The 21,406-nt window shown below is 42.0% G+C and overlaps 1 protein-coding gene across 3 annotated transcripts; it reads left to right on the top strand.

The window, feature by feature from the left end:
- Window positions 1-2,366: 2,366 nt before the first annotated feature.
- OTULIN (OTU deubiquitinase with linear linkage specificity) lies at window positions 2,367-21,059 on the top strand. Of its 3 annotated transcripts, XM_063130234.1 has the most exons (9): window positions 2,367-2,444; window positions 3,256-3,504; window positions 7,432-7,746; window positions 12,745-12,821; window positions 14,207-14,310; window positions 15,638-15,781; window positions 16,106-16,231; window positions 17,179-17,448; window positions 20,793-21,059. In XM_063130234.1, the coding sequence occupies exons 2-9, from the start codon at window positions 3,302-3,304 to the stop codon at window positions 20,985-20,987; spliced, it is 1,434 nt and encodes a 477-aa protein (XP_062986304.1). In that variant the 5' UTR covers window positions 2,367-2,444; window positions 3,256-3,301; the 3' UTR covers window positions 20,988-21,059. The 3 variants fall into 3 exon arrangements, with proteins under 3 accessions (XP_062986304.1, XP_062986305.1, XP_062986306.1); XM_063130235.1 differs by lacking the exon at window positions 3,256-3,504 and having other exon boundaries at window positions 2,393-2,444; XM_063130236.1 differs by lacking the exons at window positions 2,367-2,444; window positions 3,256-3,504 and adding an exon at window positions 3,942-3,961.
- The last annotated feature ends 347 nt before the right edge of the window (window positions 21,060-21,406 follow it).

Genomic DNA, 21,406 nt, shown 5'->3' with positions numbered 1-21,406 from the left:
CGATAATGTATGTGAAGCATTTTGAACACTTAAACTTCCCATTTATATAAATTCATTATTTAACATGAAAAGTGTATGTGTGGGACACAAGATGGATTTTCTCTCATTCTCTTCCCCCCCTATACTTACAGAAAATAGAGCACGGCTTCCCAGTCATGTTAATGATTGTGAAAACAAAACCAAGAATAGTAATTATGCCACATCATCTATCCTACTCGGTCTCCTCAAAAGGCTGTCCTTCTGAGCTTCATGGGACTTACTCTCAGGTAAGTGCATACAGGATTGCATTTAATAACAGAAACTGCAAGAACGTATGTAAATGGTAGAAACTCTTCCATCTATGCCTCTTAGCATGAGTTGCTGGGGAACATGAACAGGAGAGAGCTACTGTATTCATGTCCTGCCTGTAGGATTTCTACTAGCATGTGGTTGGCCCCTGTGAGAACAGAATGCTATAGTACAAAGACTCTTGTTCTGACTCAGCAGAACTTTCATGTTCTCCCTCCCTACAGAAATGCAGTCCTGGCCCGCACCACCGCCACACACACTGCCAAGTCAACTTCCCCCCCCCCCCTTCCACAACTCCTTGCAGAAATGAAACATTTTGTCCTCAAATAATGAGAAGCCCCTACCCAGAAAGTTGGGGACTATTCAGTGCAAATCAGCCATAACAAAATGCAGGTAAACGTAACTTGTTTAAAACCATTTAACTCTATTCTATAATAATAAATCAACAAATTACAAAATCTTAAAAAGTACACAGGTGACCCTGCACTCACTGGTAGGCGCACCGACAGCTTTACTTCTTGACCAATTGAGTAGAAACTGCCTGCACTCTTTTTCTTATACGAGTACAAATAAGAGCTAGATACTTTTACATAAAACCTTTTTTTAAACTAGCTAAGATGTTAAGGGTGGGGGGGAGCCTTCTACAGCCCCACTGTGGCTAGCGCCCTGAGAATCAATTTTCTACCCCAAGTTGCAAGCTTTCCTCCCAACGCATAAATGCCATTTTTCTGCCCTTGGTATTACGGGAAGTTGTCTCCACAAGAGACCAATATGTCTGTATACAATACATGCTCCCCATCCCGTATTTGCACATCAGTCAGCTATTTGTAATATGCCCCTCTCCACGATCCTATCATCCATGGTTTATTTAAAACCAAGTTCTAAGGATTGAAGCGAGACGTACTCCCAAATAAATGCTCAAAACCCTGTTGCCTCTTGACGTTAATTGTCACGGAATATCCCTACTATGGAGCGGAGGAGGCGGGCGTGTCACGTTGCCAGAAAATGAATAAAGCTGAAGTCTGTTACAACGAGACTACTGAAAAAATTGGACTGCAAAATGGCAACACCCCGTCTCTCCTCCTCCTATTAGACTCGCCCGCCTACCCCACGGCAAGTACTCATTTCATGCTCAGAGGAACAGCGTTCCAAATACAGCGCTTTCCCTTCTATAGCTATCTCAGCACCCAAAAATGCGCATCCCTGCTTCAAAGTAAAGCTATAGAGGGTGGCTTGGACTAAAAAGCAGGAAATGACCATGTTAGGGAAAGTAGAGTCGCTCGGCACAAGGGATTGTGGGTGAACTATTAAGCCATTGACTGGGTGGGGTTGATGGAGAACGAGGCTGGGAAAATGAGAAATAGAGATAGGAAAAGAGGCGACTTGCAAGATGGAACTTTCTGGTTCCTTTTTGCATCCATTTTTTCTTCCCCCCCTCCCCCAGGATAAAAATGAGAGTTGCCCATTAAAAAACAACATCTAATAGAGAAATCCAGAATATTAACACAGCTGTGATGGGGCACTAAAGTCTACCACCGAAAATAAAAGATAGCTGCAAAGCCAGGAGGTGATACTCTTTCTAACTCAAGTTTTTAATTTCAAGTGAAAAGTGCAGGGTTTTCTCGTTTTCGTTGTTTTTAAAAGCACTTCGCTGCGAGGTGTGAAACAGAGAGAGATGGGGTTGCTTGGGGTTGGAAATTTCAACTAGCCTCAACCCCATCTCAAAATATTGACAATGGCCTATATTGTACAGTCACCCAATGACAGCTCCTTCCCCCAACCTGCAGCGTGGGGACAATGGATTTTATTGGCATTTATAAGACAATTTTTAACATTTTCATTTTTTTTACGTTAAATAAGACCTGAGTAAGTTCGTCTTTGCAACTACCTTTGGTGGGGAGGAGGAAGAGACGCGCTGCTCCCCTATCACACCTAGACTGGATTTCTCCACTGTTTCCTATGTTCAGCTCCCATTTCCAACCCAGGGAAAGACGGGGAAAAAGTCGTCCAAAGTGAACTCGGAAGTTGACTCTCTCTGTGTTAGCTAAGCATTAGAAGTCTATAAAGAACACACGGAAGCAAAAGTGATACTTAAAACACCCAGTTTGATCTTTTGTCTAGTGTCGTTCAGTGATGCAATGGCTGCTACGATAAAGGTAATTCTTTACGTGTATTGATTTGATTCTGTATTACTTTAAAGACTTGGGAATAACCATGCTGCGTATCAGAAGCCCGGCCCGATCTTATACATATAATATATCTCTACTCGGATGGAAGACTGGTTGAGTCCAATGTAAGTGTGCATAGGATTGTAAAGTCACAGAAGCCCAGCTAGGGTTGCCAGAACCCAGACCCTAGATTCTCAAGAGTTACTACTCGTAGTGAAATGTTCCCTCCTCTGCAGCTTTTATACCTCGATCTTAACCAGGTTTACTCACAACTCAGCTTAACTGATTTCAGTGGGTCTTACTCCCAAGTAAAAGTATGCTTAGGATTGCTGCCTTAATGGCAGAGGTGGCTTTATATTTGGACCAAATGGGGCTGTGACACACTGCCTGTCCACCCGCCCGCCCATTTGTAGCAGAAATATTCCTCCAGAATCTGTTGCATTTGCTACAAGTGCCACATGTGTCCTTCTCTTATACTCCTCTAGCAATTTCAGTAGAATACTGAATATGTGCCCTGTCTTCCACCTCACCAGCCCAAATGGGCACCAACTGCCACTGCTAAAGAAACCAGAGCTCTGTGAGGTGTTGGACCTGATGCCTCCTATCCATTACTCTGCCTACATCTGTGACCAGCCAGATGCTCCTGCTTACATTAATATCCCTTGTTTGCACCCAGTACCTTATATGGGAGTATCTTTCAAATGTCCTCTTATTTATGCTTTAAAAACAACAACACCTGAACCTTCAAAACTTCTTTTATTTCTTTAACAATTCTTCCCTCTCACTTTCCTTCCAAAAGCATTTGGCTGCTTGAGACTACCCAGTGAATTTTCTACCTGGTAGAGATGATCACAGATAAAGATGACCTATTTTGCATGCCAGTTGATGATGGAAAAGCTGCCCTTGCTACTGGAGAAGAGAATAAACCAGCTGAGCAAAGATCTGGTCCAGAAAGACAGGTTTACATTAGTCCTGGCATTACAACCCTTACAGACAATACTAAGCGATGTAAGCTGAATAGTAGCCAGGAACAGGCCATCCAAGAAAGGTAAGCCCCATTTCTTGACCAAAGGTAATGAGACTCTGTATTATGCAGGTTAAAAATGAAGCATAGGTTTTGCCTAAGGCCATAGCTAGACCTAAGGTTTATCCCTGGATCGTCCAGGGGTCAAACCTGTTCATCTATGTGACACACCGGGGATCCAGTGCTCAGGCAGGGCCAAACTCTGGATGATCCCAGGATAAACCTTAGGTCTAGCTGTGGTCTAAATTTCTTTCTGTCTGATGAGTTAGATTAGTATGTAACAACTTTGTATGAATTTAAGCAGCCATGTCATGCAATATCTGTTGTTTTAGTAAAAGATGGTGATAAGATGTAGAGAGGAGGGATGCTTCGAGTACTTTACCTTCTCAGCTGATGATTTTGAATAGTTGTTACGTGAAACTTCGCAGCTAATGCTTCCCCACCCTCTTTTCTCTAGAATCGCTGTAGAGAGAGAAAGAAGGTATTGTTACCGAACTGTCCCCCACAGACATACTTGCACTTGAAGTTCAGCTATGACTAAATCCTGAGATTCTGGGGGCTATTGCAGCAGGAACAAAGGTTGCTTTCTGTATGATGAATTTCCTACACAGATATCACTTCTATGGGCACCATGTGTGCACATGATAAGTATAGACTTCTTGTTTGGCAGTGAATTACTCTGATTCACCTGTACCTATGCGAGATTCATTACATGTGAACACATAAATGTAGGTAACACATCGGAGTACTTCACCATACATGAAGGCACTGTTAACAGAGGGCTCTCCCTCTTTGTGAGCTTATTAGTGATCACTTGCTCCACACTCCTTGGATGGATTCTTCTTACTGATCTTCATCTAGTGTCACCCTAATAATCCTTCCCAGCCTACAGTCTGTGGTGTTGTCCTGTTCTTCCAGCACATTTGAGCACTAGCACTGCTTTTCATGGGTTGCATAGGAACAAAGAAAGGAGTCTAAGGGTCTTGTATACATTTAGACAGTAAAAAAAAGCCCTGGGAGTTGTAGGCCTTTTTGTTCTATCTAAACATGCACAGGATTGTGCCCTAAGGCTGCAATCCTATACTGACCTATTTGATTGTTAGTCTGGTTGAACTCAATGTAGCTCATATCTGAGTAGACGTGTAGGTTTGCACTGTAAAGGCATATCTTCACCGTAGAATAACAGTGCAGTCCAGAAGAGAATAAATTCAATGGAAGTATGTCTAAATCTGAAACTGTTAACACAAAGTACCTTGTCTTGGAAAAGTTTAGGGGTAGTGGAGAGAATCGTAGCGATGTCTAACTGAAACTTATGGTCTTGGGTGCTCAGTTTCATGGTGTTTGAAAAATTAGGATAGGGCTACTCTCCTGACTTGTGCAACTGACTATTGCTACTCCTTTTGAAAGGATTCTGGTTTGCTAATCTGCCTTCTGCATTTTATCACACCAGCCCAGCCCTTTCCTGCTGCAAACTCAGTATGAGGAATAGCAACACAACAAACCATCAGTGTCGTCCCTGCTACTCCTCCTCCATATGTTCTTTCTGCCAGTCCACTTTGTGATTGACTAAAAAAGTATACTGGCTGCACTCAGATTTGTATTTGGTGATGCTTTAACAGTTTGCTTGCTTAATGATTTGCAGTTTGAGTTGGAAGATCTTCCAGATACAATTTTCCCTATCCTTACATTCATAATTCAAGCACAGGTGGCAACAGAAGTCTGTCTTTTGAAAACTGCACTCTTTATGTTAAATATTGCAGTTGCAGTTCATGGAAACTATGACTGTGGTGTTTTGATGATATAGAGAAGGGCTTGTGAGAGTTTGTTCCCTAATTGGCTCAGTAACTTTCAAGATGAGTGGATGCAAAATCATGTTGTAGATTCCATCCAACGTCATGCAAGTGGACGTCCCCCGATGCAGTGAGACTTCCCCTTTATGTCCTTCCCTCTGAAGACCCCACCCCCAAAATCTGCTCCTTTGCTGCTGTGCAATGTGGGAAATAGCTCTTACTGGGATCTCTCAATTTTTCTAGGTCAAGAAACAGATTTCTAATACACAGTTAGAGGTGTTATTCTGAATGTGTTGAAGGATCCAAATGAAAAGGGAGAGTATGCGAAAAACAAATTCATAGTATTTTTCCAGGACATTATTTTTTACTCTTTGTGTCAAGATTTTTCAAGGGCTGATAGCGACTTCAGAATAAGAATACTGAAAACTACAAGCGCAAAGTCCAACATCTAGTTTGACATTTGAGATGTCCAATACGATTGTATGTAAATTCTATTAATGACATACAGCTACATTGTGCAAATCGACCGTGACAGAGTTCTAGTTTCACTCTGCTTGCTTAATAGACTCCCCATCTCTGGCATGCTTTCTGCATAACAGTGAATCTGGTCAGATTGGAGATTTGTTAGGGCCCAGAGAGGACTGCACAATTTACAACCACTAAGCTGTGAGATGAGTAACTGCTTCTCACTTTATCCAACTACCTTGTTTCTCAAACTTGAATGGGTGTATCTGAGATTCACCATATCAAGAGAGAATGCAGTGGCTTTAAAGGACAGACTCCCCTCTCGATGACAGATTTGCAAACCGTGACCAAGTGTTTTGGGCTTCAAGAATTAAAGTATATCGTAGCGGTCCCTGAAACTTTTCTCAAGACAGACAACACAATTATGGTATCAAAGAATACATTTTGATTGCTCAAACATTTTGATTGCTTCTTACTCTCTTAGAGTAACAAGCTTTAGCTAAGATGAGGCAGATCACAAACATTCCTAAATACACAGAAGTTATAATCACTAAAAGTGCAATGAAGATAGTGGCAAGCATATTGATAACATAGTAAAACCTAGGTTCCTCTTAATCTAGCAGTCAACATCCAAGTTTCATATTTACCTAAATGGAGGAGGACATGGTGGGTTAAGCCAGCCTAAGCACATATGGTGGGTTTCTCATTATTATTATTTATTATTTTGAATAATAATTGATTCAATTTGAATATTGAATCCCTGTCCTTTTATAACCCTCATGGTCAGTCATACCATTATTTTCATTTTTCTCAATGTAACCAGTTCCACTGATACCGGTAACACCCAGATGAAGGTATTCCTGCTAAGTTAGGCTACGTGTTGCTTCCAGCACTTGACCGACCCGTTTGTGGCAGCCTCCCTCCATTTCCAAGAATATATTCCATTATTCATAGTTATCTCACAATGCATATATACAGAACTAGAACTAGTCACAGGTACAACAGACAATAAATGCTTATCAATTACTACGATGCATATTCCACTATAACTAGACTCAGTCCAGTAGCCATGTGTGGCAAAAAAGCAGTGGCTCAGTAAGCCACATATTTTTGCAGTTCCAGGCAGGAAACAGAAAGGGTGGGAGAGAAGGATTGACAAGCACTTGAAAGGCTACAATATGTATAATTCAGGTCAATGGGTTGAGAGTTGAGGCTTATCTACACCAAGCAGGATATTCCACTATGAAAGTGGTATATGAAGGGCAGGAGCCACACTACTGTTTTATAGCGGTATTGAAGTGCACTGCAGGATCTACACTACTGCTTTATAGTGGGTACTGAAGTTCACTGACAACTGTTGGGGCCCATGACACATCTACACCAAGCAGGATATAACACTATGAAAGCGGTATATGGTATGTGTCAGTGGGCCCCAACAATTGTCAGTGTACTTCAATACCACTATAAAGCAGTAGCGTGGTATACCACTTTCATAGTGGAATATCCTGCCTGGTGTAGATGAGCCCTTGGTCAGATCCAGCCTAAGGAAACTTTCAGTACCCAACATTTGATGTGCTTTCTTCATTACCCCCTAACCTGTTCCAAATTGACTCATATCTGCATTGGACTGATTTAATAGTATAAAAGTTAACAGACTTCACAGAGGATGTTTTTTTCCCATATATTTTTCTCATAGCCCTGGGATGTTACAGCAAAAGGCAAGGAAGGCAACTGCTGCCACCGAAGAGAAACCGAGAAAAGGCATTTTTGGCATGACATTTTATTTAAAAAAGGACAAATGCCCTCCTCGTGACAAAACGTCTTCAGCTACAAGCACCAGCCACAAAGGGAAAGCTGCTTTGTCTGTCAAAGAAGATAGTATACATTGTACAAAGAGGGCTCTGACAGAGGTAATGAAAACGTCCAGACCCCATCAAGAGAATTACTGCAAGAATAAAGGAAAACTGACTGCATCGGTCATCTCTTCCCCAATGGAATCCTCTGTAGACTAGTGAGTTCGTGTAATCAAACTTTTGTGGAGGAAATCTATTTCAGATGTTTTGACGTGATTAATTGTATTCTTCCTGACATGTGATTATTTTATTATTAGCAATATTTCTCGGCTGCTTCTCATTTGCACAAATTCTGAAGTGGTTAATTTATTTGGGATGCAGTCCTATTGACTGTGCCCTCGATGACTGGAAGCCCCCGAACCCAGAGGCTTCTGATCATTCAGTCAGGGCAGGAGGAATTTCACCTCCCTGCCATCCTGCCCTGCATTTTGTTTTCGCTAGATGGACTTTTTACCCATCTAGAAATGGCCCTTCAGAGAGGTAGCAAAGGAGGCTGGAGATGCCTCAGCATAGCTCATATCCTGGCCTCTCAGGTATCCTCCTCCCTCCTCCCACCAAAACACCTCCTCTCCAAGTTTGCTTTTCTGACCTCGGAGGCCAGCCAGCGCAGTTCTTTCTGCACTGGCTGGGATGAATCTGGGCAGGGGGATCAGATCTCCAACTCCCCCTTGCAAGGTCAGAGCGCTGTCTCCAACATCGGAGGGGGGGAAATCCCCAGTATCCTATGGCCCCTCAAACGATGTCTAGGGGCCACAGGATCGTTTAGAGGCCATGGGATTGCTCCCTTAATGATGTATTTTATTGGAAGAATTGCCAAGTTTTCATGTGCTGCACAGGGTCATTCTTCCAGCAAAACATGACATCATGTTCCAATGTGAATATAATGTTGGCTCCCTAAAAACCGTGTTTCCAACTTGAGAAGCACGGGCTCTTCCCTCCCCTTTCTGGTATGAATTCTTTTCCCTGTTGCATTGTCTGTCTTAACAGTGCTATAACATAGGGGTATGCACCCTTTTTTTACCCAGGGGGCTGCACTTGATGCTGGCCTGGGGATCAGCAGTCACACACACATGTACACATCCTAGTGATCCTATTACAAATCATTTCCCTTGTTGCTTGCAACAGTCAGGGAAAAGTAATTCGTATAAGTTGGGAGAGGGGTGGCGGTGGGGGGTTTCACAGTTAAGGCAGGCTGTTGTGCAGACCTGTTTTCGCATTATGTCTGCACCAGTGCTAACTATGGCTAAGGCTAATTACATTGCCTCTTAACATAGAATTGCAAACCCGAGTTTCTAATTGTGGTTAAAATTCGCCTTGGTTTATCTGGTTTTATTTTCTTTCACTGAGTTTCTCTATTTGGGTGGAAGGGGGCAGCAAACTGGTAAAACAATTCATTTTCAGCAAAACTGCATGTTTGGTGCTTTGATACGTCATCTCGCAGTAACCATGGTAAGCGTCCTAATGTCTTCTAGAAGATAAATAGCTAAAGGATGAGGAAACACATGTAATCCTGTGTGGCAGACTATATAATCTGAGTACCCAGTCTTTCTTTCTAGGGCAAACCTTCCAAGTCTGAAACTGGGTTCAGACAACACAATAACCAATGCTGCTTTAAATAGTCAATGGTTGGTTATTTAACCCACCATGGGTTATCGTGTTGTGTGGAGGGAGTTGTTGTTTTTAACAAACAATTGCTTATTTGGCCGAAATAACCAACACAAATAATCAGTGCTGTGCAGAGTTGGCTATTTGAACCACCATTGGTTATTGTGTTGTGTGGAAGGCACTATTGGTTATTTCCTCGGCCACCATTGGTTATTTTGTGAGCCACAATATTTTTGGCAGGCATGGCTGATAGGATACTAGCGGGAGGGGAGAGAGAGCAGAGAATGAGTGAATCCACTCAACGTGAATTAATAGTCAACTCGAGGCTGATCCTAATCCACATCACGGTTGATTATTATCATGTTGTGTGGGGAGTATCCCCTACATAAACAACTGTCAAGTTGATTATTACCTCACCGTTGACCATCATGTTGTCTGAACACAGACTGAGTACAAAACCTCTCAATGCCCCCTCCCCAATAAAATAGCATAATAAATGTGAAACATCTAAAATGGCGTTAAAAATCCTGGTTGTCCTGTGGCCAGTATTATTGAAATGGTTATAATTTGAATGCACTGTACATATACTGGCTTGGCCAGTATCTTGTCTGGCATCTGAGATGTCCTGTGTGAACAATGAATGACTAAACAATATGAAGCATTACAAATTCTTTCAGATAGCATACCTGCAATGCATCTGATAGGGAGAATCCCCGGTGCCTTTATTCAGATAGCAGTCTTTACAGTTGCTTCCAGAAAAATCTTCTTAGATCTTTGTTGCTTCTGATAGCATTCTTATACTTATTGTGTATTAACCAGTCCTTGAGACTTCTGAACACCATAAAAGCAAGAAGAGGTTTATCACTGCACCTGAGAGTCTCCTTCAGCAAATTACAGTGTCAAAATATTATTATTATTTTAACATGGTCAAAAGTAAGGCTGTACAGGAGCTTCCAGGCCTGGAAGAAATGACTATTTTGACTGTGAATGCCCCATTTTCACTGAATGTCAAACTGTCAGTATTACACAATTGAAAATGGAAGGTTATTTAGATAGTTTGTAAATAATGACTTGTTTGGTTGCTTGTGGCAAGGAAGAATTTCTTTCAGTTTCACCAAAGTTCTATTCCCCCCCATTCCCTAGGCTAACAAATATATATATGCACACACACACACACACACACACACACACTGAGGTAACTCCCATGGACTTTTTTGCAAGGCTGATCTATGTATCCTTAGAGCCCTGTTAAGATGATATTTCTTATGCAGAAGGGATTAGAGGTGCATTTAAAAAGTGCATTTTGTCTTCTGGGGGTCTCTTGGTTTGGTGGTGAGGGGAGTGGGGAAGCATGCAAGCCTTGGGCCTACTTCTGTGCTTTCCTTAGCTACAGTCTTCCATGGAAATCCTAATCTAAAAGAGCTTATCTGTTTGAATATTTTGACTTCCTGAAAAGAACAATGAACTCATTACCAACATCCTCTATTAAAAGTGGATTTTTAAAAGTCCAGAATGGAGAGGGAATTAAATTAAATTAAAATGTTAAGGGCATTTTACTTAACTGCATGTTAAAGCCTTGCTAATATGTAAATGAATGTATCCCTGTCATCTTGCTTTACTCTCACCAGCGACACAGAACAATTACCAGAATTGGCATCTTTTTATTTTTATTCTCACAATTTGTTTTGTTTTGTTAAATTCACATTAAAAGGGTGGGGGGAGATCATAGAATAGTAGAGTTGGAAGGGGCCTATAATGCCATCGAGTCCAATTAATTTTTAAAAAGTTGGTAGCTTTTTATTACAGCATTTTACCTCATATATTTAGCCAAAATACTATGCTGTAGAAGCTAACGTTGTAAGACATATTTGGCAATATAGCTAAGTTGTTGCCTTTTTAAAATATCAGAACAGGTAAAAAATGCTGTCAAAAGCAGCTAATGACCAGTCCTCCAAGCAGCCTGGTAACAAAAACCTTCTTTCAGTGAATGGGGCCTTGCAAAGTTCTTGGATGCTCAGGCTGCTTTGGCAAATAAACAGAATACCATTTCCTAAAAGCTACCTTTGTTTTTCAAGTCCCTATCTGTCATGGATTGCTGTCTTCTCCTGCCCAGTAGGATGTCTTAGCATGCATTTTGATGGTGGTGATGTGCCGGCCCCTTCAATTTCCTCGGAGTTTGCTCGCCAGGGGACAGTAAGTACCTCTCAGTTTCATTTTGGTGTGTGCTTCATTTGTTAACCATTTGTTTTGACACCATATTTTCTGTTGTTGGAATGCTCTCTTAAGAACAACAACCACCTCAGTTAGCCAAATTATTTTTATTCCTGGGTTGGATCCAGAGATGTGCACGTGAAAGGAATTCTCAGAATAGGACAAGTGTGAGAAGTTTTACCCTAAAGCTAGCAAAGGTCTTCATGTGACACTGACATAGCACAAGCATGTATCTTGAGGTGCTGTGCAAGAGACCGTGCAATGCCTTGAGGTAACAGGAACACACTACTGGATTTCAGCGCTCTATTCTTGAGCTAAGTTAGAAGAAGCCCTTCCACTCAGAGAAGAGGCCTTCTGCTTATGGAAAAAGTATCTCTGCATCCAACCTAGTGTACCTAGGAGTAATCTATCCCACAGTTTTCAGCTTTTGGTTTAAAACAACAAGGCACAATCAAAACAGTGCAAAGTACAAAATATAAAACACAGTACCACCAGTATAAATCCACTGGCAGCAATTTCATACTCCCCACAGCAGCTCCCTGAAAAGCAAGATGGGAGAAAAATCCTGTCATGATGCAGTCCAAGGGGTCTACCCTCAGAAGTTAAAAATGGGCAAATCGTACTGCAGGTCTTCAGGAGTGCACGCAAGGCGCTTTGGATGTTGGCTATAATGGGCCCTTCACGTAATCTTATGCTCATTGCCATCAGAATAAGCCTCCTTTGAGTTCAGTGGGACTTACTTGAGAGTAAATGAGCATGGGATTGCAGCCTTAGGATGAAGTGCAATTTGGCATGAGCAGAGCAACAGGGCTCCCGCTGACCCTCCTCCCCCATCCCAACTTGCTCATGATGGTCCCCCAACCCTTTGAAACAGATTTTAAGGGTGTGTGTAAGGGGAATTGCTCCCCATCCCTGTTCTGCTGACAGAAGCCATTGCCTCAGTGGGACGGGTTCATTATATACCACCCTTAAATTTATTTTATTCTTTAGGTGGCATTAACTTTGTTAGACTGCGTTTTTAAATATAATAAGATTTTTGTTCCCTTTTTTGTATGATTCCAAAGGTTTTGCCATCACCAACAAAATGCATTCTAACCTGGGAGACAACAATCTCTTAAACGACCTTCTAGTCCAGAGGGGGAAAAAGGTGTGTCTTCAAGTTACTAATTATTTGGAGCATTTGCAACGTATTTTGCTGTTGGTTAAATGAATTTGCAGTTGACAGCCATTATCTGTTAAAAATTTCCTGGCTTCTTAACAGTAACTGTTTATTCAAAAAGAAATGTCTATGTGGATGAGACCATTGCTGTTATGTGAAGTGCGTGTCGATGTTGTTGCAGCGAGGAGGATATGTACCGTGATGCAGAAGAAATAGAGAGAGAGAAAGTGTTACTTGTGTGTGGGACAGGCTCCTCAGGTACATTTCAGCACTACTTATGTACAGAATGATGTGTTAGCTGAGTAATACATAAAGTGGGCAGCACCTCTGAGGATGGTGCTTGAGGGCAGTGGTCAACTCCAGAAGGACAGAAGCTGTAGCATCAGGCCCTTTTGGGGTGACGGGCCTTGGCCTGCCTCCCTGCTCTTTTCCCTAGTGGCCCTGCAGCAAAGCTAGTTGCTGATTGGAGGTGTAAATCTTCACCCCAAGTAGGCCATCATTCCCAGAGGACTATACTTATTTGTTCTAGAGGAGTGACTATGATAGACTTCCCACACAGAAGTTGGTGTAGCTAGAGCCCCCATTGCCAAATGCATATAGTAGTCTAGAACAGGGGTTGGCAAACTGTGCCTCCCCCCCCCCACCTCATGTTTTGGCTTACAACTCTCATCAGTCTTAGCCAGCCTAGCTGGTGGTGAGGATTCATGGGATTAGTGGCCCTCTCGATGTTTTGGCCTACAAGTTGCCCATCTGAGGTATAGAAGATGGTATCTCCTGAGGGGATCAATTACAACTTCCTCTTTGGACACTACAGAAGAATTGTGCTTCCTGTAGTTCTATCTAAACTTAATTCTCTAGTCATAATTGCAATTTTGATTTTCCAGAGACTGGAGGGAACCAAGCAGGGCCACCGGCTTCCCTCTAGCCTGCTAGGCACTGCTCCCTGCTGCCAGGGTTCCACGGCAGAATGAGGCCAGTATGCTCATGCAGGCCCTTTGTCCCCATCTGTGGGGAGCAGGGTGTATGCCGATAGATAGATAGATAGATAGATAGATAGATAGATAGATAGATAGATAGTTTCCTGTATGTCTTGCCCATCTCCCTGGTCCTGCTTTTGTGCTTAGAGCATCTGCACATAAGACACACACTCACCCTTTTACTAATGGGGAATAAGTGTGAACTCCTTCAGAATAAATGTGAAAATTGAGCAGATGAGAAGAAATTGTACTTGAAGTTTAAACAGTTGGGGTTGGATCAAGGCTGGCCATGCCGTGAACAGAAGGGCGCCTTCAGTTCACGGAAGTCCTCATGGCTTGGCAGAGGCTCTCTGCTGGAAGAAGAGTTGGGGAGGCAGTATTTGCCCCTTCCCCATGTGTTGCCTCTCCTGATGCTCGAGAGGTTCCCCCAGCTTTCCAGAGCAGGTTGTAAGGAGGCACAGGGGGAATTACAAACATTGCCTCTCCCCCCTTCTTCAAGCGCAAGCAGAACTTCACAAAGCACTACTCTGGATCCAACCATATGTATCAAGGCTGACACCAAGGCTTAAGCAAATCCCAGGATTGGGGGATCTTGTGGAAAAAAGAGAAGTATCTGGAATTTCTGTTTATGTGTTTTTTTACCTGAACGTAATTCTCTTGTATTAGATTTTCCAGAAAATAAGCTAAGTGTTGAACCTGAAGTAGACATCATGGATTACTGCCAAGAGGAATGGAGAGGCAACACTTCCCATGCCAAACATATAAGAAAGGTCTGATCTCCTTTTGCCCTGCAATAGCACAACCTTCCCCATTCTGGTGCCCTGCAGATATTTTGGACTACAAGTCCCAGAATTGCTGACTATTAGCCATGCTGGCTTGGCTAATGGGAACTGAACTCCCAAAAATATGGAGGGCACCAAGTTGGGGAAGACTGCAATAGTATATTTAACAACAACAACAACAACAAAAACAGTTAAGTGTTATTAGGATTCACCTCTTAGGTTTATATTTGTTCATTTATTTATAATTGTTTATATCCCAGCTTTCAGGATACAAGTTCTTTCAAGGCAGCTTAGAAATTACATCAAAATGAATTTTTTAAAAAATCACAATAAACCATTTCAAAATAAAACAAGTTGTCTTGATCCTTCGCACATGGCAACTGATGGGAGATGCCAGTATCTAGACACTGATACTTAGAATAGTATTAATTCTGTATATTGGGGCATTATTTCCCATATTTGTGATAGTGATGGGATACCTTTTTCTGAATTGAAATTGGAATATTTTCACTCTGAAAATATTTACTGTAAGAATTTCCCTCCAGCAGTGGAGCTTCGCCCTACTGATTCATCAAGAGTTGGTAATATAAGAAGAGCCCTGCTGGATCGGAACGGTTTTGTTTTGTTTAGTTCAGCATCCTGTTTCTAATCATTGGTCAGCCAGATGCCCTGGGAAGTCCTCAAACAATGTCCTGGATGTAGCAACTGGTTGTATCTGTTGGGTGGAACTGATTGGCTTATTCAGTCACTCTCTATGCAGATACCCTTTCCCTTGTAACCATCGGCCTCCCGTTCCTTGACAAGGGTTCCCGGAGAAGGAACCCTGAAGATGACTTTAGGGTCTGGGCAGGTACATATTGGAGATGATCCTTCAGGTAACCTGGCCCCAAGCTGTTTAGGGTTTTGAATGTTAATACCAGCACTTCGAATCAGTCCTGGAAAGGGACTGGCAACCAGTGAAGCTGGTATAGTACTATCATAATATAATCTCATTAGCCAGTTTCCATTAACAATCTTGCTGCCCTGTTTTGGGCTAGCTGAAGTTTCCAGACTGTTTTTCAAAAGCAGCCCCATGTATAATGCATTGCAGTAATCCAAATGAGAGATTATCAGTGTATGAATAACTGTAGCTAGGCTACAGTTCAGCAGCAAATCGCTGAGCTCTAAGTTACTGAGTGATGTAGCTGTGTTTTCAGTCCTTAAAATTGGGCTCCCACACCTGAAACCTTTTAAGAGTTGGCTTAAATAATTACTCCCTTATGTGGTTTATTTATGTACTGTGTGCATCTAATAGTAATTTCTATTCCTAATATAGGGCTATGAAGCAGTTTCACGTAAATTTATTTCAATAAGAAGAGTACGAGGAGATAACTATTGCGCTGTAAGGGCAACGTTGTTTCAAGCGCTCAGCCAAGCTACTCAGCTTCCTGACTGGCTCCAAAGAGAGGACATGATGTTGGTAGGCCTCACACTTCCTGATGGTAGCTTTTGCTTAGCAGGTATTTGTATAGGTGGATTTCCCAGTCCTCTGCTTTTTCACAAATATTTGCGTAACAGGAAAACAGCAGAAGTACCTGGGTGGGGTTTTCTATCTTAAAGGCCCACTCACTATAGGTTCCCTCTCTATTTGAATAATATTCTGAAGAAGCCTACTTACTATCCTTCAGTAGCCACAGGCAGCAGGAAGAAGATACTTTATTTCAGAAAAGGTATCATAATTAGACACCGGATTATTTTTCTTTAATTCTAGCAAATGCTAACTCTTACCTTTTGAAAATTTGAGGTACCAGAAAGGCTGATGGTCAAATATGACTGGATCACACAGTGGCAACTCAGACAAAAGTGGACCAGCAAAGTGGAAAACTTGATGGAAGAAATTAAAGAATGCTTAATGCTTCTAAAGAGGAAGGTTTGAGAAATTCATTGTTTTTTAAGTTAGTTGTAGCTTAGCTGCATTGTCAGTTCAGCATAATTTCTTAATATATAAACCCAGCACACAGAGATTGGAATGAAATGGATTACAGATTTTAATTACACCAATTCTGCGAAATCAGTCCATGCATTGAAACACACTTCTGCATGCAAATTGCCTTTCTATATACTTTCTTGCGATCACATGAGCAGAGCACAGGGGAAAACCTGCAACCAGCACATAGGTGTGAGAGAATGGTCAGACCATCAACTGTTATAATCACATATTTGGCCTGGGGTGTGTGCAATAGGGGAGATTGATACCAAGCACCCTCTTTCACCTGGCCCAGTATGTTTGATTATAGTTTACCATGCTAACATCTCTCTGGCAGGCTTGCATTTAGAAATATTTTTAGCAGTGTGGTTTGTATTATATTTATTATTGTTGGTTGTGGAAAGAGAGCATACAAAAATACAAAAATCAGATTTAAAAAAATAAAAACCTACCATTTGCCTTTTAACTGACCAATCAGTTGATCAGTTAAGTTGAAATGTTTGCCCATCACCAAAATCACAATATAATTTGAATTATTATTATTATTATTATTATTATTAATAATAATAATAATAATAATAATAATATATTTATTTATTTGTTACCAAGGAAGGGAAGGGAAAAGCCTAGAGTCTGATCGATACTGCCACTCATTCTTAAAAGGAATGCTCATCTTCAATATTTTTTATTCTCTTTTCACACCCTTGGCTTTCAACTTCTCATCAATTAAAAATATTCATTGACTAATTAAAACTGTTAGCTGATTATTTGTTGGCTTTTGAGACCTGAATTCCAGCCGGGCTGAAAGCATGCCAGTTGTTTACACTTGGAGACATGTATTTTGCCATTCTTTTTGTATTTGTCTAATCATTCTGTGTTTGTCTTTACAGTGGAAAAATATGAGTGAAATTAAGATCCTCTCAGAGAGGCAAGCAGCTTGCGATGAGCTTTTTAAAAGTGAAGAGGATGAATACAGACTCTATGAAGCTGTGAAATTTCTTATGCTAAACATTGCTATCAAATTGTATGAAGACAATGAGAAGGAAAAGGAAGTCCCTGTCTTCTCCTGGCTTCTGTTTGCTCGGGATACATCCAGAAATCCTTCCCAGCTAATGGAAAACCATTTGAATCAACTTGGTCACACAGGAGGCCTTGAACAGGTAAGCTCAATTCTTCATGCTTATGTGTTCCTAATATTTAGTATCTACTGTGTGCTAAGAGTAGTCAAGCCAGAACTGGCCCTTCCTATCTCCAAGCAAGGCTTGCTGACTACCAGAGAATTTAAAGAGTCGCTGGCCTAGCTTGAAGCTTCACATGATGGCCTCAGTAGCTGTAGTTCAACAGTCTGTCTTTTCTTATCCGAAAACAAACTACTCAGGTCGTGGATGGCCTGATCCCAGACGGAGGCATTTGAGTGAAACCCTTTGGGTTTGGATTCTGGGGATTAATCATCCCCTTCAGAGCGGATGGAGAGTTTAACCTCAGACTCCAGGTTTAGTGGATTTGGGTCCAGGAGATGGCCCTGGCTTGGGCTTAGAATTTGAAAAGTTGAAACACTAATGGCTTGAGCAGCACAGAATTCTGCACTAACTATGTCAACACAACTTACTCTGCATGCCATCACCCCCACACATCCCTATGGTGATGGCACTGGGGTTATTTTAAGGATTACTAGTGAATTACATAAGATCTAACAGTGTTCTTTAGAGCATAAATTGTAGAGTAGATCTATTGCCTGACAGATATGCTGACCTTATTTTGTGTAAGTGTGGTGTTGGGGTTGTAATAACTTGGAAAATGGCTTCATTCAACCTTGGGGATGGGGGTGTATTTATTAACTGAACAAACCAAAGCTAAATGTAAATCTCCCTAAGGAGGTGAAAGAATGGTTAAGGAGTGAACTGAAAATGTCTCTGAGTTAGAAGTTTAAAGTCCAATCTTTCCTGAATGAATTGTTGAAGTACTACTGCTCTGAAACATTTGATCAAGGCCATTGCTAGACAAGGCGTTAGTGCGGTGTGAGGCCCGGTTTCCCTCCTGTGCATCCAGATGACGCACAGGGGAATCCGGGGTCAGGCCGCGCTAAAACCTCCCTTAAACCGGCATAAGCGAATTCGCTTATGGCCTGGTTTTTCTGCAGCCCCGGCCTCAGGCCGGGGCTGTGGAAGGTCTAGCAGGGTCCATGGCTTTTTGTGGCTGTTTGCTTCCTCGCGAGTAGCCGGGAGAAGCCACAGACTGGGCACAGCGCTCATAGGAGCGCTGTGCCCATCAGGCGGGGGGGGATCCAGGGGGAGAGATAGGGGCCACGGGGGAAGGCAGGACCCGGCAGGAGAGAGGGGGGGAAGAAGGCATGGGGCATGGGGCAAGGGACGGGGGACAAGGCATCGGCCATTGGGAATGGGGGGAGGACGGGCGAGCGAGGTGGGAGGGGGTCATCGGGCATTGGGGGGAATCAGGGGCAGGGGGTGCGGGGAAGCTTTATTTTTTTTAAAAAAAAGCACTTACCTTCTCTGGCGGCTCTCTGGCGCACATGGCCCCTTTAACTGAAAAAAAATATGTCAGACGCGACGGGGCTTCCCCTTGCCCCTTCGCGTCTTACGTCTAGAAGCCGGCAACGGCGCACGCTAGCTCTAGCACGCCGTCGCCCCTCCTCCCTGCCGGCTTATCCAGCAGGTCTAGCAAGGCCCCTAGACTCTAAACACAGACCTCAGTTCTACAAGTATTTAGAATGCTATATTTGGTTGTCCAGTAGTTAAAGGGTGGTTTCTGTAAAAGCTTGAACCTGCTCTTAGGTCTAAATGTTTGCTTAACATGTAATCCCATGGAGCAGGATCCAATATCACATGAGCAGTAGTCTGCTTTTCTCTCCCATGGGGAATTGCATTGTTCACAGGTCTGCTGATGGAAGCAGTTCCATCAGGTCCTTCCACTGATAAAACCATCAAAAATATCACCATAGACGAAACGTAGCTGTAGTTACCTATGCACTACCACGATGAACCGGCAGTAAAATAAAAAATAAAAAATCCCAGTGCAAAAGTGCCGCTAATTATGGTTTAGTCCGACTTTTCCTTCTGTGTATATAACCAAACAACAAGGTCTTATACAAAATATACTTCAAAGCCCTGATCCAACGGAGTATATACACAGCAGCTTGTGTGCTCATACTATCTGATTAAGAGAAGTTCAAAACGTGCTGAGCTGTTGTTTCTTGGGTTATGGAGATAGGTTATCTAAATATTTGTAGAGATTGTAATATATGAAGCATTCTTAATCATTAAAAGTTATTTAGATTTTAATTATTGAAGTTATGTGGATGGCTAAGTGTATGAGGTGGAAAGGCTGGCAGATTACCTCTGAAATATAAAAGATAAGTGGTGTGTGTGGCCTACAATTGGCAGACAGCCAAGATAAAGAGCAACTGTTGCTGTTACTATGGTAGTGATTATGTCCTTTAGGAGATTTACAGTTAGGTTCATTTTTTATATTGGATAGAGGAATCAAAGGGGTCAGAAAGTGAAAGGTCCATGAGGAAACATTTTATCTACATTCATTGGCTATTAGGAATAGGCTAATGAACTGGCAGTTTGCCAGCTGCTAAAATGACTGGAGAGAATAAAAGGCCAGAGAATGCACTGAACTGGCGGTGGGCATGGGTTTCGATCAGGGAAGTGAATTCCTTAAAGTACGAGTACAATTTTTAAGTAAGGAACATGCAAACTGAAGTTTTAATATCTAGCCTGCTAAATATCTTGTAGTGTAAATTTTAAATACCTTGTAGTGTAAATTTTAAATAGATTAGGTAGTCTTTAGATCTGGTTGTACTATTCCTATAGCCTAAAAATAGCTACTAGCTGTATGTGTGTATGTGATAAGGAAAATAAGGCATTATCCAAAATGGTTGGTGACAGCTGGGAGATTAAGGGATAAAAGGCAACAGGAGCAGTCAACACATAGTTTCTGGTGGGACCATAAGCAATTCCTTCACACAGGGAAAGAGAAGCATAACTGTATGGGGCCGTAGCTCAGTGTGACAGAACGCATGCTTTGCATGCAGAAGGTCCCCCGTTCAATCCCCGGCTTCTCCAGGAAGGGCAGGGAAAGAATCCTGCCTGAAACCCTGGAGAGGCGCTGGCAGTCAGTATCGACAATAATGGGTTAGATGGACCAATGGTCTGACTCAGTATAAGGCAGCTTCCTATGTTCCTATAGCGGAGAAATGAATAAAAAGTTTTCTCTCCTGCAGGAATGCAACTTTTTTTTTAAAAAAAACTATCACTCACACATGCACTCACACTCTCTCTCTCTCTCACACACACACACACACAGGATTGGGTTGAGGAGTTGTGAGGTTGGCACTCATTTGCAATTGTGGCTTACTGTCTAGCTCAGGATGTGTGTGGGTATGGAAGCCTATTCCATGCCCATAATATCTAGCTGAATCAGAATACCTAAATGTTTGTCTTTTTAAAATGATGCACCATTTTGTCACTTTTTGTGCTAGGTGGAAATGTTTCTCCTGGCCTATGCTTTGCAGCATACCATTCAGGTTTATCGACTATATAAGTACAGCACAGATGAATTCATCACCCTTTACCCCAATGATCCAGAAGAGGCCTGGCCGGTGGTTACTCTTATAACTGAAGATGACAGACATTATAATATCCCTGCTCGAATGTGTGAAGAGACCAGTTTGTAAAAAAGCAATAATTATGACTTTTCTTCCAGGTGTATAAATTGAATAATTATTTGAATAAACAATTTAAAACCAGGTCTCTTAGCTTCGAGTATTATTTGTAGCTAGCAGTAACCGTTGCGAAAAATTTTGCAGCCATGTGTGTGTAACTTACGATTTAGTAACTTCATTAATCAGCTGTTTTACCCAACATCAGATTTCAGAACATTGTATTAAATTTGTATTAAAAGAGATACAGCCTCTGAGACGTCTCCAAAATGGAATTCAGCTTTCAGACAGAAAGAGGTTCAACACCCCTTGCACACATCCTATAGCACTTTAACTAGTGGGTCACAACCCCAAAGTGGATCGTGAGATCAGTCCAGGTGGCATTAGGACTATTAAGTATAATTAAAAAGTAAAATTGTGAAAGTAGACCCCAT

The sequence above is a fragment of the Elgaria multicarinata genome, chromosome 7 (assembly GCF_023053635.1).
Source record: "Elgaria multicarinata webbii isolate HBS135686 ecotype San Diego chromosome 7, rElgMul1.1.pri, whole genome shotgun sequence".
Lineage (NCBI taxonomy): Eukaryota > Metazoa > Chordata > Lepidosauria > Squamata > Anguidae > Elgaria > Elgaria multicarinata.
This window is presented reverse-complemented; position numbering and strand designations above follow the sequence as displayed.

What these genes read in the sequence shown, in the direction of transcription:
- OTULIN (XM_063130234.1), top strand. Translation starts at nt 3,302, where the DNA reads ATGATCACAGATAAAGATGACCTATTTTGCATGCCAGTTGATGATGGA. An exon ending in GTGTGGGACAGGCTCCTCAG is followed by an intron (nt 12,822 to 14,206) that starts GTACATTTCAGC and finishes CTCTTGTATTAG; the next exon opens with ATTTTCCAGAAAATAAGCTA. An exon ending in ATGCCAAACATATAAGAAAG is followed by an intron (nt 14,311 to 15,637) that starts GTCTGATCTCCT and finishes TTCCTAATATAG; the next exon opens with GGCTATGAAGCAGTTTCACG.